At 30.7% G+C, this 20,863-nt stretch overlaps 1 protein-coding gene across 4 annotated transcripts; it reads left to right on the top strand.

Annotated features, from left to right (window-relative positions):
* Positions 1-3,020: 3,020 nt before the first annotated feature.
* On the top strand, positions 3,021-20,863 carry Pits (Protein interacting with Ttk69 and Sin3A). Of its 4 annotated transcripts, none has more exons than XM_065509830.1 (4): positions 3,021-5,013; positions 16,915-17,016; positions 17,125-17,555; positions 17,634-20,863. In XM_065509830.1, exons 1-4 carry the CDS (start codon positions 4,233-4,235, stop codon positions 17,772-17,774), a joined length of 1,455 nt encoding a protein of 484 aa, XP_065365902.1. In that variant the 5' UTR covers positions 3,021-4,232; the 3' UTR covers positions 17,775-20,863. The 4 variants fall into 4 exon arrangements, with proteins under 4 accessions (XP_065365902.1, XP_065365901.1, XP_065365900.1 ...); XM_065509829.1 differs by having other exon boundaries at positions 17,122-17,555; XM_065509828.1 differs by having other exon boundaries at positions 16,726-17,016.

Below are 20,863 nucleotides of genomic sequence, written 5' to 3'. Positions count from 1 at the left end.
TTGTTGTTTTTCTTTTTTTTTTGTTACCAGTTTGTTTTGTTTTGCCATTTCTTTACTCACGTACATACACTCAGAGAGTATTCGTTACTGTATTTTCTATGGATACACAAAAGTCGTTTTGATTTTTTGTTGTTGTTGTATTTTTTGTTTACTTTAACATTTTTCATTGCTCTTTATACACCACGTACAATATTACAGCATTTTCGGTATGTATACAAAATACTTAAAGTACTCACATCCAAACACACATACTATTTCTATTTTGTTATTCATACTCTCTTCTACACCCCTTTTTAATCATTCATTCGTTTCAAACTCGTAATTTTCACAAACTCACACACAAACACACACATGTATACGATTCTATGTTTACTTTTTTGTTCGTTTCTTTATCGATTATGTTTTCACTTCCGCTCGTTTGTATTGGTGTGATTATGACGCGCCTCAGCTAGTAAAAATTCACCAGTTTAATACTCACACATACACCAACGTTATAGTACGCATACCCAGAAAACATTTTCTTTCGATATGTCTGAGGTCTGAAATGTTTGAATACTGAATGTTTAACCGTGTTGGGCGCTCTTAGGAGTGTGTTATTCTCTATAAAAAAGTAAACTAGATTCAAAATGTTGTCCCCTCGACAGGGTTTATGCGTGATTTCCAATTTGAATTCCTAAGATATTCCAAGAAACTGTTCTAATTCTACTAAATACAGGACATTGGTAAAGTTTCAATGTTTCGTCCTCCTCTTCACATTCTCTACAGATCGTATCGTTGGATATACCCATACGAGCCAAATGAGACTTCATCTTCTCATTAACTAGTCTTCTGAGTGCTGACTTATTTATATTCAGAATCTCCTTTGAAAATTATCGTACTGGTCGTACTGCCGACTGTATAGTCGGCATCATTCTTTGATATTTTACACTGTAATATATATATTGGCATTAAAAATTTACAGCATGATGGTATCGATGTACGATCTCATCTTTGATTCTCTTCTAACAATGTATTACCAATTATTGTTACACCCTTCAGTACGTTTTCTGTCAGACATAACAATAAGACACTTCTGCTTTAATTCAAGAGTAATTTGAATTGAATTTAAAAGAAAATGTTCACTTGGTAAACAGCCAGACAGACAGAAAGACGTTGAAACAAACAGAAAAAAAAACAGATAAATCTTGTTTTCTTCCCTAATTCATTCGTAGTGGTATATGAAAATACAAACAAACACATACAAACATTCAGAATTCTAGATATGTTGTGTGAGAATCATCATGTTTGGTTGGTTAAAGGGGCTGACATTGCCATACTATAGTACAGGGATGGAAACAGGGTATTTCTAAAATTTCACTCAAACCTAATTAAAAAGTATTTTTTAGTTTTTTAAGAATAATGTGGTAAATTTTTTAATAACAAAGCAAAAGGATATATAGAAATGTATCAAAATGTATTAAATTCTATTGAAATGTCATTAAAAATCATAGTGAAATTCTAGTCAACAACACAGATCTTCGAAAAACACATTGAAGAAAAAATTTAAAGCAAAAGTCGGAAGTACGACGTAAAATGACAAAGAGTTAGATTAAACAAATTCCTTCCTTGAGTAAACACCAAAAATTATTTGATTTTTTTAAGATAATGAAAATCATAAAATCTATCAATCGATTCAAATATAAAAGTTTCGGTTTGTTGGAGATTGAGTTGAATAATAGATTCGGTTCTCAAAAAAAAAAAAAGATTTAAGACGGAATATAATGAAAAAAATCACTGGTGTATAGTTTACACTGTATACTCACTTCTGAGGCTGTATGTATATTTACAAATAGATACAGTATAGAGATATTTAAATAAAAATATCAAGGAATTTTAGAAATTTTATAATAGCAACGAATTTTCCATTCCTGCTTCAAAACAATTGTGAGTAACTGAGAGTTTGTTGGTTTGGTAAGTTGGTTGTTTGATACGTCATAATCAAGTTGAATACAACGCTCCCTATGGGCCTGTGTATGAATTGTAGATACATAGAACAACAACAACAATCAGAATAACATTTTAAACAGAAAAACCCTTGTTACTTTTTACTACATATTCGTTGTATTTATTCAATATTGTGTGATTGTATGAGTACGATGAGTACCTGTAATACTTTTTTTAGCAAACATTTCCAAATCTAAATATTTCCTAGTTAAAATATACAACGTATTGTGACGTCACAAACGAGAAATCATCATATAATTCTTGAACTGTAAGTACGGTGGGATGGAAGAGTGAAAATGTAAGAAACTGAAATAAATATTTGATAGGTTTTATATTAAAATATAGTAAATTTCAGCGTTTGTAAGCATTCAAAGTTCCACAAAAATAAATGTTTAGAATGGAAATGGAAACTTTTTTTCTTCAGTTAAAAAAAAAAAAATTTACTAAATTGTTTTTTATATAAATAATTTACTCTTACTTGTTCTTATTCGCATAATAAATTGTTTAAATATTTAGTAAAAATCGCTATAAAATTTAAATTTGAATAAAATTAAACTGAAATAAGCTGAAATAATTTGTGCAAAAAACTATTTGCGATAAATATTTAATTAATAAATCAGCAATTTCTGTTTCTTAAATTTGTTATACCCAATCAGAACAAAAATTCGGAACATACATACTTCTGTGCCACTGTTCAAGAAAAAACTGTACTTTGTCATGCGCATTCCATGGCTCGTTGTCGTATACATGACGATATTTAGGTACAGTGTCCGTGTAGTTAAACCGCACACAGATACATATTTGTTTTATTTATTTATTATTGTTTTTTTTTGTTGTCTTTTTTGTTACGAGTACAAATTTGAGTACTTGAACCACAAGAGAGCCAAAGTATTATTTTGATAAGTTATTTTGTTGTTATTATTGTTGTTGTTGTTGTTGTAGTATGTAGTTAGAAAATCGGAGAGGAGAGTGAAGAAATGGGGAATAGTATACACACAAGCTAGTGTGATGATGATTACGAGCGAGTGATTCACAAAATTTTGCTGTATTCCGTTTTATTCGGTTGCAGACAGTGAGATACATAGGTAATGCGTCGGTCGGTTGTTAATTTAACTTTTCCACGATTTCAAGAGTAATCAAATAGAGAGTATCATTTATATATATATCTATAGAAAAACTATATATATACTTTTAGATTGTATGTATAACTAAAAGAAAAATAAAAAAAAAACATAATAGAACATCAATCTAAGTACAACAATAACCAGTTTAAAATTTTAAAAATTTGCATAAAGTTAAAAAAAATTGAAATAAATAATTTACATATCGCAATAAAGTTAATGAAAAGAAATGAAATAAAATAAATTAACAAATTAAGTTAAAACAATAGAAATTGCCAAGAAATATTAAGAAAGAAGGAGGTATTAGAAATAAAATAAAAAAAAACAAAATCAAAAGTGTATTAAAGTGAAATTTGGTGTTATTGTTGTTGTTTCCATCCACTCCGCGTAAAATTTTTGTTTGGTACGCATTATGTTCCTGCCTTTTCGATTTCCTTGCCAAATACACAAAAATCAATAAAAAGGACAATTGAGAACGTAGCACAACAACGACTACGAGGGTCTTATAACGGACAACGGCCTCATGGATTGTGTTAGTTCATATTTAACGTTACGCCAGTGTGGATGTGTAAAAGATGTGTTTGTTGTTTTTAATTTCATCAGAATGTAAAAAGCAATTTTGAATTTTCAGCTAAAAAAAAACAACAACATTTACATAGATGAAAAATAAATTTAAACAGGATATAAAACCACAAAATTATAATAAAAAATTTTTCTTAAATACAACCAGAAACCCCCCAACTAATTAAGTGTGAAAGTGTTGTTTATTTAATCCAATAAAATAACAGCAAAATAAATAAATAAATTTAACAAAAATAAAGCAACTTATTTAAAAAACGAAAAACCTAAAATATCCTTTGGAAATTGGAGCTTCTGGTATTGTATGTATAGCGTAAAGTTGTGTGGTGTAGCTACCTAGTTTTCAAAGGAGAACACAGGTCGTAAATACCAAGAACTGCGCTGATAAACTCAATTCAACCCCAGTGCAAAAACAAAACCAATATATAAATATAATACAAACAACCTGCTTAACCAGAAGAGTTACAACTCGCTCCAACCAACCAGTTTCTTTTTTTTGTGTTAATCGATTTCAACTGTGCCCAATTTCCAGAGACTCACTCAGAAATCATGTCATTGCAAACTAAACGGCAGCACTGCTATTTGTGTGATCTGCCTCGCATGCCTTGGGCCATGATCAATGACTTTTCGGAGGCCGTTTGTCGAGGCTGTGTGAACTATGAGGGCGCCGACAGAATTGAACTGGTCCTGGATGCGGCCAGACAGATGAAACGCCTACATCAGGCGGCTAAACGCAGCCACGAAAATGGTGAGGTACAACAGTCGTCGGTGCAGCAGCAACAGCAGCAGTCCCAGAGTCAGCATCGTGGTGGTGGGCCCATAAATGTGGGTGTTGTAGGCCAACAGCAGCAGCAACAACAACAACAACATCATCATAGTTATCCTTCTCAACGAATAGGACCGCCTCAGGCCACTCTTATGGACTTTCCGGTCAAAATGGAGGCTCACGATGCCAGTGTTCGGCCAGTACGCATTTCACACATGACTCCTCATCACATGTCTATGTCAAATAGAGCTGTTGCTGCGGCTGCAGCAGCTGCCAATTCCAACATTAATCAATCCCAGGTGGGAGGACCAGTACCACCCGCCTTGTCGGTCAATCTGAAACGACCGCCCTCAGAGGAGGATGAACATAACCATAACGATGGCAGCGGTCCATCGGGCATTAAGCGATCAGCCATTGATGATCCTGCCTCACGGCCACCTCTTACTCGTGGCGAATCTTTGCCGGCAGCGGTTTCTTTCATTTCGGAACGCCCATCTGGATTACGCGACAAACATCAGCCGGTCAGAGCGCCCTCATTTGATGCGTCCACATTTAAACCTGGCGGTAAGTATTTAAAACTATAAACTCCCAACACTCAAACCCTGGTCCCAACTATTGCGCCTTCTGTATTATTAGTTATACAGCAATTCCTCGATTTACGTCGTTCTTTCAGCTTCAATTTTCGTCGTCATTCGGAATCTCCGTTTTAAATATGTAGTTTTGAAAAGTTCATCAAAAAAGGAGCACAGCTTTAAAACCTAAAATTTATCGAAGTGAAGAGATAAAGAAAATAATTGATGAAGGTATAAGAATGATTAGCTGGTGGGCGGAATGTTTCGAAGTACATTAGACCTTCCCTTAAAATACAGATTTGCTTTGCATAAGTCTTCCTTCTTTTGTTGTTTAGTAACTAAAACAAACTGATGCATAATTTAATGCTAATCGGATAACGAGAACCACTGATGTAAATCGATATAAAGTTGATAAATTAGTACTTTTCTTGATTTATTCAAAAACTTAGCTAAGGGCAAGTCTAATATACAAACATATGTAAATTAAACCACCTAAAAGTATGAGCTATTTGAAATTCGATTTATGTTGTCTTTTTCCGGAACCAACCATGACGTAAATCGAGGGATTACTACTGTTACTGCTATTGTTATTAAATAGTGTTGCTGTTATAATTGTTGGTAGTAAGAGTGTGCTATTATGACTGCTCGTTGTTAGCCCCTGGTTCTCAAAATTCATTCTGCGTTATTCGCTAAATATACTATCAAATTTCCATTCATTTCAAGTCAATACTCCTAATAAATCCGTGTTTATCTTATCTCACTATGATTTGAAGTGCTAAGTCTAGGGTTCCTAATCGTTGAACATTTTTCCGGTAAATTTTAAGTTCTTAAAGGAATTATTAATATGATTAACATTAAAATATCTAAGTATTATAATAGTAGTACAAATTGTTTGGCTTAATTTAGTATTCAAAAATACCCGTGAATTTCCAGGGAATGAAGAAAGTTCAGGAAATTAGTAACCCTACTCCGTTAAAAACAATTTGCGTTATTCGCCAAATTTACTATCAAATTTCCATTCATTTCAAGTCAATACTCCTAATAAACGCGTGTTTATCTTATCTCACTATGATTTGATGAGATAAGTCCCTACAACTGATAGCTAATACAACTTCTGTGAAGTCTTTAAGCGATAATGAATATTATCAAAACTTATCTTGTTATATTTCTTACGCTGAAACCAAACAAGGCAAAAATATTCAAAATTACTTATTATAATATAAACATGATACTTAAACAGTAGTGAAGCGTGCGTACAAGGGCCGTAGAAGTGACTGAAAAACCCATCCAGATAATTCTTACAATTCTCATTTATTTCATTTATGAACTGATTGCATTTTTCAAAACTGTATCTGTGTAAGTGTGTATTTTCGTATCTGTGAGCGTAGAACAATATTTAAGTACGTGCGACTTTAGGACCAGAAATGTATAGAGAAAAAAAAAGCTTTTAAATCATGTATTTGTATGAATGTATGTTTGGGAGAGTGTATTTGAGTTTATGTGTATGTATACCAAGGGCTCATATTTGTAACGGTTATCCCGACATGTATTTGGTATTTTCCATAACCCAGAAAACAATAGGATTTAAAAGTTTGGCAGTAAATACGAGATTTCGTTCCAGAACTCTTACAGAACTTATCGTTCATTGTACCAGCAGTCAGGGTATGTCCCTGACTGCATTGTGTTGGATCTAGGAAAATAGTTTCCTATATTGAAAGTGGCAGCAAAGACATCAGTAGGAAGCTTATTTCACATACGGACAGCACAGCTTCTGATTCATTAATATTTTAATGAAACGACGCCATTAGGAAGGCTTGAAAGTCTCCCTTAGAGCGTCCTCTACGAAAGAAATACTGCCGGTCGCTAAGTAAATTGTTGGACTCTAAATATTTAACAAGACGATAGTTTACTATGGTAAACCATAACTCCATAACTTTGGAAAGTGCTAACTTGCTATTGGGTGATAACTATAAGGGTTATTAGCCTCTCCCATTTCAGGAATTGACGTTACATTAGCAACCTTCCAACATACAGTAAATACGACGGCACGGTACATATAAAGTGCTGAAAATGTTAGCTAATGGACGAGCTAGCGTCGAAGAACACTGCTTCAAGACCAGCTTCCACCCAGTAAACTCGTTCAGCGAGTTCATGGGGAAATGGTTAAGGGGTGCAAGAATTCTTGAAATTTGTCAGGACACCTGGCCGTAAAGGACACTCTAAGAACGAACGAGCAGTTTGTTTGGCAAATAGGGGACTTCGACATTGTGGTCTGAGCAATGTTGGAAATTGAGCGCTTTTTACGCAAGTATTATGGCTTTCAACAACCGCAAAAACCCGTTGTGACCATCAAAAAGTTAAATTTGTGAGTTACAATATGTAGTTCAAAATTCTGAAGATGTTTCGAAACGTTTAAAGCTACAAATTTGAAGTTTTAATGATCTTTATATTTGTTCTTTATAAAAAAACTATTTTGACGACCAATAAACTTACAAAAATTTTAAATAGGTCACCAACATTTCGCACATAACCATGAAATCAATTTGATCCAATTTCAAGTTTAATTGCTCACTGGGTTGATACCTGACTTACTGTATGCATATATTGTATGTATACGTAGATGTTTGTACTGTTATACATACACACACATGCCTCAATAGAATAACCCCAAACCAGTTTAGTAAGCCGTGAAAAATGTCATGCGCACTGGTCAAAATTTTGCTAACGTTCCAAGCACAGCACACACAAAAAAAAAACAAACAAAAACAGAAAAAAATATTGTTAACAATTCACTGGCTGACTACCCCTACCTACACTACCAAAACGAGTTTTGGAGTTTATACGAGTTAGGTTTTTGTTGTTTGTTGCCTCTGCCTGTGTAGACTCATTCACTTATTCGCCCGTACCATCCATCGTCACCAAACCAGTTTTTTTTTCTGCTTTAACAACAACAAAAAAAAACATTGTCTCGACACATTATAATATATATAGATACAGATACTCACACACATGCTCACAAACGAACATGCTGCATACAGACACGATATTTTGGTATGAACACGAACGTGTTGTACAACCAGAAAGTTACAAGTGTATAGTATAGTACGTAATGTGATGTGTATACATTTTAAAAATAATAACAAAAAAAACAACATAGAACAAAAAAAGATGATCGCAAGACAAGTAAGTGGGGTTTTCTGGGAGAGGGGGATAAAACTACATTCATACCTCTAGTTAAACCTCTATAAAAATACTAATTCCAGCAACCACAACTTCTCTCTCACTTCTACATATCGTCTTCTTCTTCTTACCATACATGTGTGTTGATCAGGGATGGAAATGTTGATACGATCTTGCCTTTTTTGGTACTAACTTGGTAGACTTATTTGATAATTTTAAACTATTTTCAGTATTTTAAGTAAACAGACTACTTTACAAATACCTATAGATACAGAATTATTTTCAGATATAGCTAACTTACTATTTTCTATAGAATAATTATGTGTATAACAGTATTTTCTATAAAAACTCGTGTGTTTAATAGTAATTAATTACGATAATTTTCAATGTAACAAAATTTTATAATGAACACCTTCAGTATCCAGAAGTATAACAGTATTTTCTATAAAAAATCTTGTGTATAACAGTATTTTCTATAGAAAATCTTGTGTATAAATGTATTTTCTAAACAAAATCTTGTGTATAGCAGTATTTTCTATAGAAAATCTTGTGTATAACAGAATTTTCTATAGAAAATCTTGTATATAACTGTATTTTCTATAGAAAATCTACAATATTACAGTATTTTCTATAGAAAATTTTCAATATAACAGTATTTTCTATAGATTATATGTGATGTATAAGCTAATATGAAAATATGTAAATTAAAATTTTAAATTTTAGTACTCTGAGATTGGAAAAAATACAATTTTTTATTTTCCATCCCTGGTATAGATGTAGTAGTAGTAGTAATTGTGATAAAATATATCAACTTTTTTTATTTGAAAATACTACAGTGGAACGCTAAAAATATGTACTTACATACAAACTTATATTATATACATGTGCGAGAACATACTACATAAATAATGACGAATACATATGGATATGTAAATGTTTATATATTTAGATTATAGTACATAAGAGTATCTAGTATGTACAATTACTTAGTTCATTTACTTGCAATGATCAATGCCGGTCTTCAAGAAGCTTCTTAGAAAAGTTCCCTCATTGCTATCTGGTTTACTGTATATCCATCACTTAGGCTATGTAAATCTGTCCTACATTTACCATAGGCGCTATTTTCCACATTCCATCTTTAAAGGACGAAGATAACCTTAAATTATTAAGGTCATTTTAATAAAATTTATATTTATAATTCTTAATACAATATATATACTAGAGTCCTAGATCGTTTCCTATTTAAATTCGGAAAAATCGGCACACGTTTGACTGTTAAAGAGTATTTTGTTTCCATAATCTAGACGATAGATTGTACTCTTCTGTCAAATACGGCTAGTTTCAATTTATATTTCAAATACTTATGTTAATACAAATTGGAAACAGTATTTAGCAAACAATATTTGGAGGTTTTCGGTCATAAATAGTTGGCACCAATGGGTTTTTGATAATATTATGATTGTGGCAGCAATGAGCTGAGCAAATTCGTGAGAGCCAAGTTTATTTTTAGCAATTCATTTTATTAGGTTTATGATAAAAAAAATGGCGGAAAACTCAATAAATTAGGGAGCAATGAGATAATTTAAGTCACTTAGCAAATAATAATAGAGAACATTAATAATCAAGTTCACTAAACCGATATTCAAAAAAAAATATAAACAAATCAACAGATGTCAATTTTCGCAACTTAAAACTAAAATACAAGTCGAACCTAACCGTTTGAAATCGTGACAAAAACCTTTAAAATTAAATAAATAGTAATAATAACAAAATACATATACATAGTGTGTATATGCATGCGTGGAACTAGCGAATCGCAATGACCCTAATGAAATATGTTTAATATTTCAACAGCATTCGTGTGACACGCTATACGAATAATAACAATAAAAAATAATAAAACCAGCAATAAAAAACGAGTCACAAATTGAATTTGTAAGAAGCCATACTATACTTGTGACATACCAATACCACTACATACTATACTGTATACCAATCACCACCTTAACTACCACCCCACAGAAGTTAAAATTTAATGTGAACGTATGTATTTGGATATTTATCTCTATGTCTGTCTTGTCTTGACTTCTTTCTGTCTGTGTGCAAACTTTGGCTTAAACACGTGAAAAAGTTGTTATTGAACATGTTTCAGTCAGTGAGAAGTGGTTAGTAGTTATTTAATGCGTATATGAACCGGTTGTTAACCAAAACAGAATGTGTGACATCATATGAATGTGTAGGTAGTAGATCTTGAACCAGCTACAAGATACAGATACTATATCAGCAGCTATAAAAGCCAAGAAAAACCTGAATAAATAATGCAAAACTACATACATACATACATCCACAAGTTTATTTATGGCCTTTTTAGTATAACTTGCTAAAAACGTTTTATATTTCAGTATTTAAGTACATTTTTTTTTTGTATTTACTGAAATTTATATATAAAATCTTAAAGGATTTTCTAAATTTAGTTTTAGTTAAACTTGGACTTGTTTTGCTGGTCTACATGTTTATGCAAGCCACTGTATGTTGTTTAAATATTTCATTTGTATTCATGAATTCACACACTTATCACTTCAATATTTCCGAAGTCTGGTGACTATAAGCCAAAGCCAAGCCATACATCCATCCATCCATACACATGCAAACATTCGCTCTTATCTAATCACAACGGAAAGTTTGACTGATAATTCTGTTATCGCATTCAACAGATAACCGACTCATTACATCTTATCTCAATGTGTTACTCTAAATAATAATATTATTTTATTAATAATCACAATGATTATTTACAAATGGTATTTATTTTTTGATAACGGAGAATGTACAAATACTTGTTATAGATACTAAAAAAAACATTCTCGTGTTTTTATAATAAAACTTTTTTAATATTTTTTATGGAGAAATCAGATGGTTTTTTGTTAGGGTATAAAATAAAACAAGTAAATATTAGAATTTAGTGGAATTATTGCACAATTTTTTTTGGAATATATTTTGGGGGAAACAAAGGAAATAGTCTAGGCTAAAATAAATTATTGAAATTAATTGAGTTATAGTTTTACAGCAAATTTAGGATTCTTAAAAATTTCCGATACTTTTGAATTCAAATCTATATAAATATCATTCATACTTGGGTTCTATAAAATCGAACAATCGATTACATTTTCCCAAAAATATCTAAACGTTCACTAACTGAAAAAAGTGGAAATGTCGATTTTATTATTATTGTTGTTAAAATTGTAAAAAATGCTTTAGAAATTTTACTTTTCAAAATTTTAAATTTTTTGTTAAAAAAAAATTTTAGTGAAAAATATATCGTCTTCGCTATCTATAACGATCAAGAATATACATATATATATATATATTTTATGGAATAGCAAATTAAAAATTTACAAATGGCATGTCAAACTTATAAATATCCTTACTAAGTACTCAGAAAAACCACAAAATATTATGCAATTTTGGGTTCAAGATCAAGTACTGGTACAAAGCTTATAAATTTTCTTCAATAGAGCTAATTCTTTGTAACTTTTTGGATAATCGACAGGAGTATTCACTATCTTAACAACAATTAAATTAAAATAAGCAAATTATGTCAGAAATAATCAGAAAAAGTCAAATTATACTGAAATTTTGAGTACGAGAACGATTTATTGCAAAATCTGCAAATTTTGAAACACTGGAGCTGATTATTTGTAGTTTTTTTTGGTTACTCGCCACAAGTATTCACACTCTTAACAACAATAATTAAATTAAAAAGTATGCAGTTTTTACGTTCAATTGATAAGACATTTTTTTTTTGCTGATTACTTATTTGTATATTTAATTTTGTATAATTTTAATTGAACTGATAAGTGGAAATCTTATCGGTAACAGTCAGTAATGTACTATAGAGATTTTTTTTTTGCTTTGTATGCCTTTTGTTAAATGTACATGCTATGAGTACAAAAGGAGAAGATACGTTGTTCAATTATCTTATCACGGTTTGAACAAGAAAAAAAAATATTGTACAAAAATGAAAACATTGTTGAGCACACACTTAAGTGAGTTAAACGGCAGTTTTGTCATTAAAGACAGTAAAATACCGATTACCGAAATCACCAACAAATGGGGAAAAATACCAAAACTTAATATTCTATTTAAACAATTAGTTAGGCCGAAATTTGTAGCTCAGATAACATACTATTTACTTTCATAATGATAACAGCTTGGCTATCAAATCAATTTTATAATAGAATTCTGTTTAACGATAAAGGGAAAGGTGTATATTTTTTTAGTTAAGTCAAGCAAATATTTAGTAAAAAAAATAAAACAGATACACAGATACTATACATAGATACATTCGTATCAGACATGTGAATGTACGAGTATAAATAATGAAATGAAACAACATTAAAATTAACTTTTAACAAGTTTTCAAGTGTGAGTATATATGTAGGTTTGTTTGTGTGTCTGTCTGTCAGTATTTCGCAAATTTCAAAATTGTTTACGTTTTATCTCTATCGTCAAAGGCCATGCAAACATGCAAAGTTATCGTTATTCACAGGAATAATGAACTAAAAACCAGATCTTTAAAAGTATATTAAACATGTGTTCCAAAAAAAGTTATTGTAGAGAATTTGTAAGATATCAAGACCATTTTAATCTATTTCCCAGCTTACTGATCACACTATTTTTTTATGGAAAGATATTCAGCTATAAAATTTTATATTCGCCTTAGGTATTTATTAAGTGCAAAATAAAGTAGAATTCCTTCCTTTCATTTTATAAAAACTATCTCAATATCTTTGGTTTCGCATTCATACTTTAATTTATTCCATTTACGAGTGTTTTGTTATGTTTCATTTGCCTTAAATTTAATTTAAGTTTAATTTTTTGTTAAAAACATCAAATTTTATTAATTTAAATTTAATACATTTCATATGCTAAACACGTTCCTTACAATTGTATGTTGTAGCCGATGCCAGGAATGAATACTAATTTCACACATTTTAAAAATAAATATATTATTCGAAACAGCTTTTATTTTTTTATGTTTAATTAATTGTTTAGTTTTGCAAACAAAAATTTAAAAAAAATTATTTTATTTATTACGTTAGCCACTGTAGATTCATTCATACATACAATATTTCGACGAATTAAACGAATACATGCTTAGACATGCCTGTTTATTTATTGAAATAAATGCAAATACCTATGCATGCACAGTGGCATATACATAAATAACATTTTGCGTGAGTTCTGAAATATTTATTTGAGTAATAATGCCGGGTAGGAAATTTTGAAATTTGTGTTAGACACTGTAGTTATATACATGGTGCATTAAATATACTCTATATGTGTTTATTTTCATTTGTTATGAGCCTGTATGGGTTTGTTGCATTAAATAAATAAATTTGCCGCTAATACGTTCGCCCTCTCGCCCAACTTTTCTATACACAAACGCATACACAAAGATTCATTAAAAAAATTTTTGTAAATATGCCAAAAAGACGAAAAGACAAGCCTCGCAATAATACAAAAAAATACTTGCTTCGGCCACTTCTGTTGTTGTTTTTAACAGTTGTTGCGTTACTTAACGTCTTGTCCCTCTCCCCTTCTTAAGTGAATCAAAATCGTCACAACATGGCATTAGTAAGAAACAAACCGAAAAAACAACAAAAACAAAGTACTGAACTTGTGCATGTTTGCATGCCAACCAAAAGAGAGAAAAAACATTTTAACTGACACCATCGCCATTATTGTTGTTTAGTGCCAATTTATAAAAATGACGTATGCACAGTACTTGGTTGAATGAAAACATGTTGTGCGCTCATAGATACATACAAATGTTTATGTGTGTGAGTAGTCCGTCGGATAAACCTACAGTCAGTCAAAATCGGCACACAAAAATAGCACCGCCTAAAAAAATGTTGTTTATACAACTGCTGTTAAAAGCATTATAGGAACACGACATGTAGGTACAATAAATATAAATAAGAATACAAGAATACATACATACCTACAGCAGTCCTAATATCCATTTGGCATACAATAATTGTTTTATATATACATACCTACTTATGTATATAGAAACTTTTCTTTAGTGTGAACTAATTCGATCGAGAACTTTGCCCCAAAACAATTCTGAAGAATACGTATTGCTATTGCCAAAATGTTTGTATGATTGAAGCGAATTCAAAATATCAAATTAAAGACCTACGCCGAAATTAAAACGCTCTAGCCTAAAGAATCTAAATATAATCTAAATTCACGCCAGCCTTTTAGAATCTTAATAAATTTTAACAAATTATGTAGGTACGTAGTTCCTTAATAAAATTATTAAATGTTATACATACTAACTTTTGCAACCATGCCGATGACGTTTACATGAGTATTTGTTGTTGTTGTTGTTCTTGTATAAATAATTAATACACATGAAGTATAACTATAGTTATATATAGCAGATGTTGTACGTTAGACGTTGTATATATTTTTTTTAGTTGTATTTATTTTTTTGTTTATTTAGAATATTCTACTGAACCATCAAACAGAATTGCTAAATTTATGAGTTTGTTTGTATTAGGGATAGTATGAGTAACAGGGATGGAAAAACACATCTATGTTTCAAATAGTACTACATATTTTCGTCATCAGAGTACTATAGTTATATTTACCTACTAAACTTGCAAAGTTTCTAGATTAAGCTGGCCACACACGGATGATTTGTGAGTCCGATTTGTTCGTGTTCGACGTATTTTTACTTGTTAATGGGGCTGTGAGCGAACAAAATCACAAGTAATTGAAAATTTTCAATCACAAATCAGGCGAACAAATCATTCCGTGTGTGGCCAGCTTTATTGTAAAAGCTCAACATGTAGAAAGAAAACCTCGTAAAACTTCAAGAAATTCCCAAAAATTACTTTATATTCATATGCTGAGAAAATATTTGTTTCCCTACTTTGGAGATTCCAACACAGGGTAGTAACCGAGTGGTTAGAATACAATGAGTTACATGGAATTTTTTTCTGTATTGTCAACCACTGCATATTCCTTATCAAATTCTCTGTTATTATTGGGTTTTTTAAACTGTAAATATGCAAAAACTTACATCTATACTGAGCTTTGAGTCTCAAATGAATAGCGCTAGTGCTATGGTACTTTTGAACATCAAATAGTGTCAACTTTTCCATCCCTGCTGAGTACAGACAATGTGTTGTTATTGAATCTTTGTCGTCTTGTATACAACAAAAAAAAACAATAAAAGAAAAACAGAAATAAGAAAAATATTACAGAAAGGGAGAAATATAAACAAACAATGAAAATAACAACAACGATTACTTTTACACACATACTAGATAATAGATACAAATAAACACTACTCTACACACTATTTTAATTGTAGGAATACCGAAAAAATGCAATTTATTCATTCATCAAATAGTGGTGTTATTGTATATGTATCTAGGTATACATTTACTGTATTTCGAGTAAGTTTATCCACACATTCTTGAGAATCTTTCCAAGATTTGACATTAAACAATACAAAATACCTACACCACATTTATAAAAATCTGTTTAGATAAATGTGAGATTATCAAACATTTTCGCCGTGTGGCTATGTTTATTAGAATTTAAATACAAATAATTTTGACTTACATGTGTATTTGTGAATGTATGTATATGAAATATGTTGACTTAAACTTGTATTCCATCTGAATATTATTTATTTTATAACTGCGAAATCTATTTTCAAAATACAGATATTATTTTTTGTATAAACAAAATTAAAATTCACACATTTTGACGACCGCGTACACACAACAATCCCACGTACATAAACAATCCAAAACTAGTGATGGAACCTAAGCAAAACAGTACTTTTTTATAAGTAAAAGTACTAAATAACGAATTTGTCTCGAAAATTAAATACTTGAGGGATTTATTGTTATTAACTGTCAGAAATGTTATCTTCTACAACTTTTATTTTAAATAGATCTAAATATGTAGTTTAAGGGAGAATGTAACAAATACCTTTCGTTTTTGGAAACATTAATATGTATTTGATTCCGTTTACATTGCAGATTATTTGAATTGAATTAAAATTAATACATAATTCATATTAATATCATTATTTTCGCTATTAATACATATCGAGCGACTATATTCAAAACATAATTTTGTAGGTCTAGTGTAAAAACCCTTTCTCATTACCGTTAGCTGCACTTGAAAATTAATTTAAAATTGAAAACGTCACGCAAATACTTGAAATGAATTTAAATATGGACTTTATAATTTAATTTTTAATGACACATCTTTTTGTAAACCTAAATGCTCACATACATAAGTTTGATAAAACTAATAGTTATTTAAATCTGGGACATGAATAATACTATACACTGAAAAAAATTATAGCTTAATTGTGCTAACAATTCACATTGTCTGTAAATCTCACTGTGTGTTGTATATTTTTTTTTGTTTTCTTAATGAAAAATATATAATCTTTAACTTCTTCTCGTCCGCGGGGTTTGAATATTTGTAGTATTTCCAACATTGCCACATCCGGCCGTTTCGCTAGGCAATTCGACGCCACCGGCATTACCAACATCTCAGCCTCAACCTCCTCCGCCACAGTCAATAGCACCACCACCTATGCCACAATTATCAACAACAGCCACCTCAGTTACCCAATTAACTCAAAGTCCAATGGCTAATTTAATGTCCATTACAGAGACATTGCCACCCGGAAGTCCACGTAACGGACCGAGTCCACCTGGACCACCACCACCTCGTACCGCCTCGAGAGGTAGTCAACATTCGCCGAACAGTTCGGGTGAGTTAAAAATTCAAAAATGTTTTTAAAAACTTTGTAGAATTAAAATTAAAAATCCAAAACTTAAATTTCATTAATTACATGTATTTTTTGTAATTTTTCTAGCAGGTTCATCATCTGGTCGCCGCTCATCAGGTTCACGTCATGTTTCAAGTACAACAGTAACCAGCTCCGAAGTTCAGGCCAATCAATCGTCGAACGGCCCACCACAGGGTCCGGGAGGATCAGTGAATAATGTGGGTGTTAGCAGTGCAGCGGCCGCAGGGCCATTGTCGTCACAAGCCACCGGTCCCGATGGACAAGTGACTGGACCCACGGGCAACAGTGCTGCAGGACAACCACCTACCGGTCTAAATAATGCAGGCTCAGCACCAGCAGGCACAGCAGCTCCTCCACCCCCCAATACAGCCCAAAATACCACCCTCAAGTGCACGCTGTGCCAGGAACGTCTTGAAGATACCCACTTTGTGCAATGTCCTTCAGTAAATCATCACAAATTCTGCTTCCCTTGCAGTCGGGAAAGCATAAAGCGACAGAATGTAAGTTAATTATTTCAAAAATTGTATAATATGTACATATTAAATTTATATTATAATATTATTTATCTTCCCCAACAGGGTTTGGGCAATGAAGTATATTGTCCTAGCGGTGATCGTTGTCCTTTGGCCAATTCAACGATACCTTGGGCGTTTATGCAGGGCGAAATCACGACTATTCTAGGAGAAGAAGTCAAGGTTAAAAAGGAGCGTGAGTCTTAATGTCCATTTTACTGCAAAAAGCTGAGGCGAGCTTTGGAAAAATATTAAACAAAATTCCCACTTTTTTCCATTTAAAAAAATGATTGAGGGAATTGAACAACAACAACTACAACAACAATCATTTTATTTGGGAGGCTGGAGTCAGAGTCTCCAAAAAAAATTATCATCAAGGTAGCAGTCTAATTAAATTAGGCTGTCTTCTTGTAAAAAAACAACTCTTAAACTCAGCCCCAACAAACTCCATAACGTTTTTCCTCTTGCTGTTAAGAAATTAGTGCTAATAACCATTCAATAGAGTTCCAGTTAAACAAACAAAAAACACATACACAGAATGTTCGGCATATTGTAGCACAGACATTTTGTAACTCTTGATTGACATCATCTAAATTTGAATTGTTTTTAAATTTGTACTCGTATATCTAAAGAAACATAATGCAGATTTGTCTTAACAAAAGCAGATTTCTGACAAGCAGTCAGCCGTCCCAGTGGCTGCAGAGATCTTTGATGTAAATATTAATGAAAAAAATACAATATAATAATATTAATTATGCTTAGAGTTATTTAATTATAAAATAATAATAATAATAATGGAAATAAAAAAGAAAACTAATATTTAAAATACAAATAAAAGTAATATTATAATATTATGGTAGGACTAACTAATTTATGTCTATATGTATATGTATGTATTTATTTATATATTATGTATTATGATGTATTTGTTATTTGTATGAATATGAAATCAAACATACATTCATTCATTGTATGTATGATGTATGAAACAAACAAAATATATTCTAATACCAACAATCACTTTAAAGAAATACTAATAAATGTGACTATAAATGTATGAATTAATTATAATATTAATATTTAAACAAACAAAACAAACGTTAAACTCTATGCTAACATACTTTATTTGTATGTTTGCATATATAAATTGTTTTCAGACAATGTGTGTCCATTTTGTATGATAAAGATACAAATTAATTGTAAATGTAGTGTTGCAACCACAATAGGCCTAGAATAGTTAGTATGTAGTTGCATTCACCACAAGAGCAGAACGTGAAGAGGAAAAATCAAACTCTCTTACAGGAATCATACAATCGATTTCTTAATTATACTTTTCAAATAAAACTTGTTATACGGAAAACTATCCAATAAATCATACAAAACAAACACGCAACATACACCAATTTGAATATTCAATTTATGTATTTTTATAGCCATACCGAACGATCCGGAAAACGATACTCCTCCTTTTGTCAAAGGATCGTTCTAATGATCGAAATTTTGTAAATTTATTTGTAGTTGTAACTAATTGTAGATCTAGTAGCTGTAGCCGTAGTCCCGAAAGAAAACCCAAGTATATGTAATGTACACACACACACAAACATGCATATGATTTTAGTCCTAAGTCAACAACAACAACAACAACAAAATAACTACAAAAATTTTCAAAATTTTATTTTGAAAGGCCTTATTTTAATTATTATTTAATTTTTGGTAAAAACTACAAAAATGAAATGGCCCTAAAATGTTTGCATTAAAAACAAGAAAATAAAACCAGAAAATTTAATTGAAAGAAATGAAAAAAAATTATTCAAATATATTCTAGAATAGAAATTAAGATGGATTTTTTGTTTTAATTGATACAACATGTATGTATGAATGGATAAATACTGTAACATAATGAAAAATCAAACAATTGACAGACATAGACCTATTTTCATAAATAATTGTTTATTTGTGCATTGTTTACACTTAAGAACACAGTTTGGAAAGGATATTCAAAATTACAAATTCTTAAACTACAACTTGTAGGAAAACGTTTCAATTTAATTGCAAATTTTAGGAATAAACCCATGTTTTAAGAATTTTCAATAAAAAAATCGATCATGTTTGATTTTAAAAAAAATTCTATAAAATTTACGAGGATATTATTTACAAAATATAATTCGAAATTTGAACAACTTGTAGGAAAACATTTCAATTTAGTTATTGATTTTATAAATAAACCCACTTTTTAAGAATTTTCAATAAAAACTCAAGCAGTTACAAGTTTTTCAAAAAATATTTGATTTTTAAAAAAATTTCATTAAAATTTAGGAGGTTTTTAAGGAAATATTAAGATTCTGCAGACGATTTTTCAAATTATTTTCGAAATTTCAACTATTTCTGGATCGTTTGACAGATAACAGAGTAGATATAGACATGTCCGGGAAAATCGGCCCATAAATGGCTAATATATAAGCAAAAAAAAAAAAAACAAAACTACCTCGATTGTTGACCTATTTTGTTTATCTTTATCTGGATTACTAAGTCTTTCACATATACAATATTGACCTTTCCAACGCCATAGAAATTTCGACAAACAATGGGTCAATATAGGGAAAAATATTTTTTAAAGCAATATTTTTTCATTAAACATTTTTTCAATATTTTTCCTTAAGTATAATTACATTCGGCACAGCCAAATATAACTCTCTTACTTGTTTTATTTAACCTCAATAATTTATTTGACTTTTATGTTCCATGAATCTTAAACAAGAACTGAATAAAGATTTAAAAAGTGAAGTGCAAGTGAATTTTTAACTAAATCAATTATTTCTAAAGAGAAGAAGAAAACTGGAAAACGAAAACGTTTTAGTTAAACAAAATTAAAACTCAGGCAATGATTTGAGAGTTAAATTTGAAAATTTTTAAAGTGATTTTATGATTTAATGGAAAGGAAACTACTTTTTACAACAAAGAAAATGTTTTTTGGAAATAATTAAAGGGCCACATAAATATGTATTAATATTTTGAAAACTAAATCACAGATAGACATTTCTTAGAAATATGCAAATTCTGAAATTCACTCAAAATCAAACACACCCACCAAATCATTAACCATACTTCACTGACAGAAATGTATTTATTGTATGAATTGTAAATGTGTGTGCATGTATTAGGACTTAAATTAATATTGATATAGTTATTTAATTTAATGAAAAGAAAAGCAAATAGGAATACATTATTAATTTTTGTGATATTCAAATAGAAAACCAGACGACACGTTAAGGACACAATCCTAGAAAACATAAAAA

Source organism: Calliphora vicina, chromosome 4 (genome assembly GCF_958450345.1).
Source record: "Calliphora vicina chromosome 4, idCalVici1.1, whole genome shotgun sequence".
NCBI classification, from domain to species: domain Eukaryota; kingdom Metazoa; phylum Arthropoda; class Insecta; order Diptera; family Calliphoridae; genus Calliphora; species Calliphora vicina.
The sequence above is the reverse complement of the archived record's forward strand: the minus strand, read 5'-3'. Positions and strand labels throughout refer to the sequence as shown.

Coding starts and splice junctions, on each gene's coding strand:
- Pits (XM_065509827.1), top strand. CDS start 4,233: ATGTCATTGCAAACTAAACGGCAGCACTGCTATTTGTGTGATCTGCCT. Junction 5,014..16,725: donor GTCCACATTTAAACCTGGCG/GTAAGTATTTAA, acceptor GAATATTTGTAG/TATTTCCAACATTGCCACAT. Junction 17,556..17,633: donor AAAGCATAAAGCGACAGAAT/GTAAGTTAATTA, acceptor CTTCCCCAACAG/GGTTTGGGCAATGAAGTATA.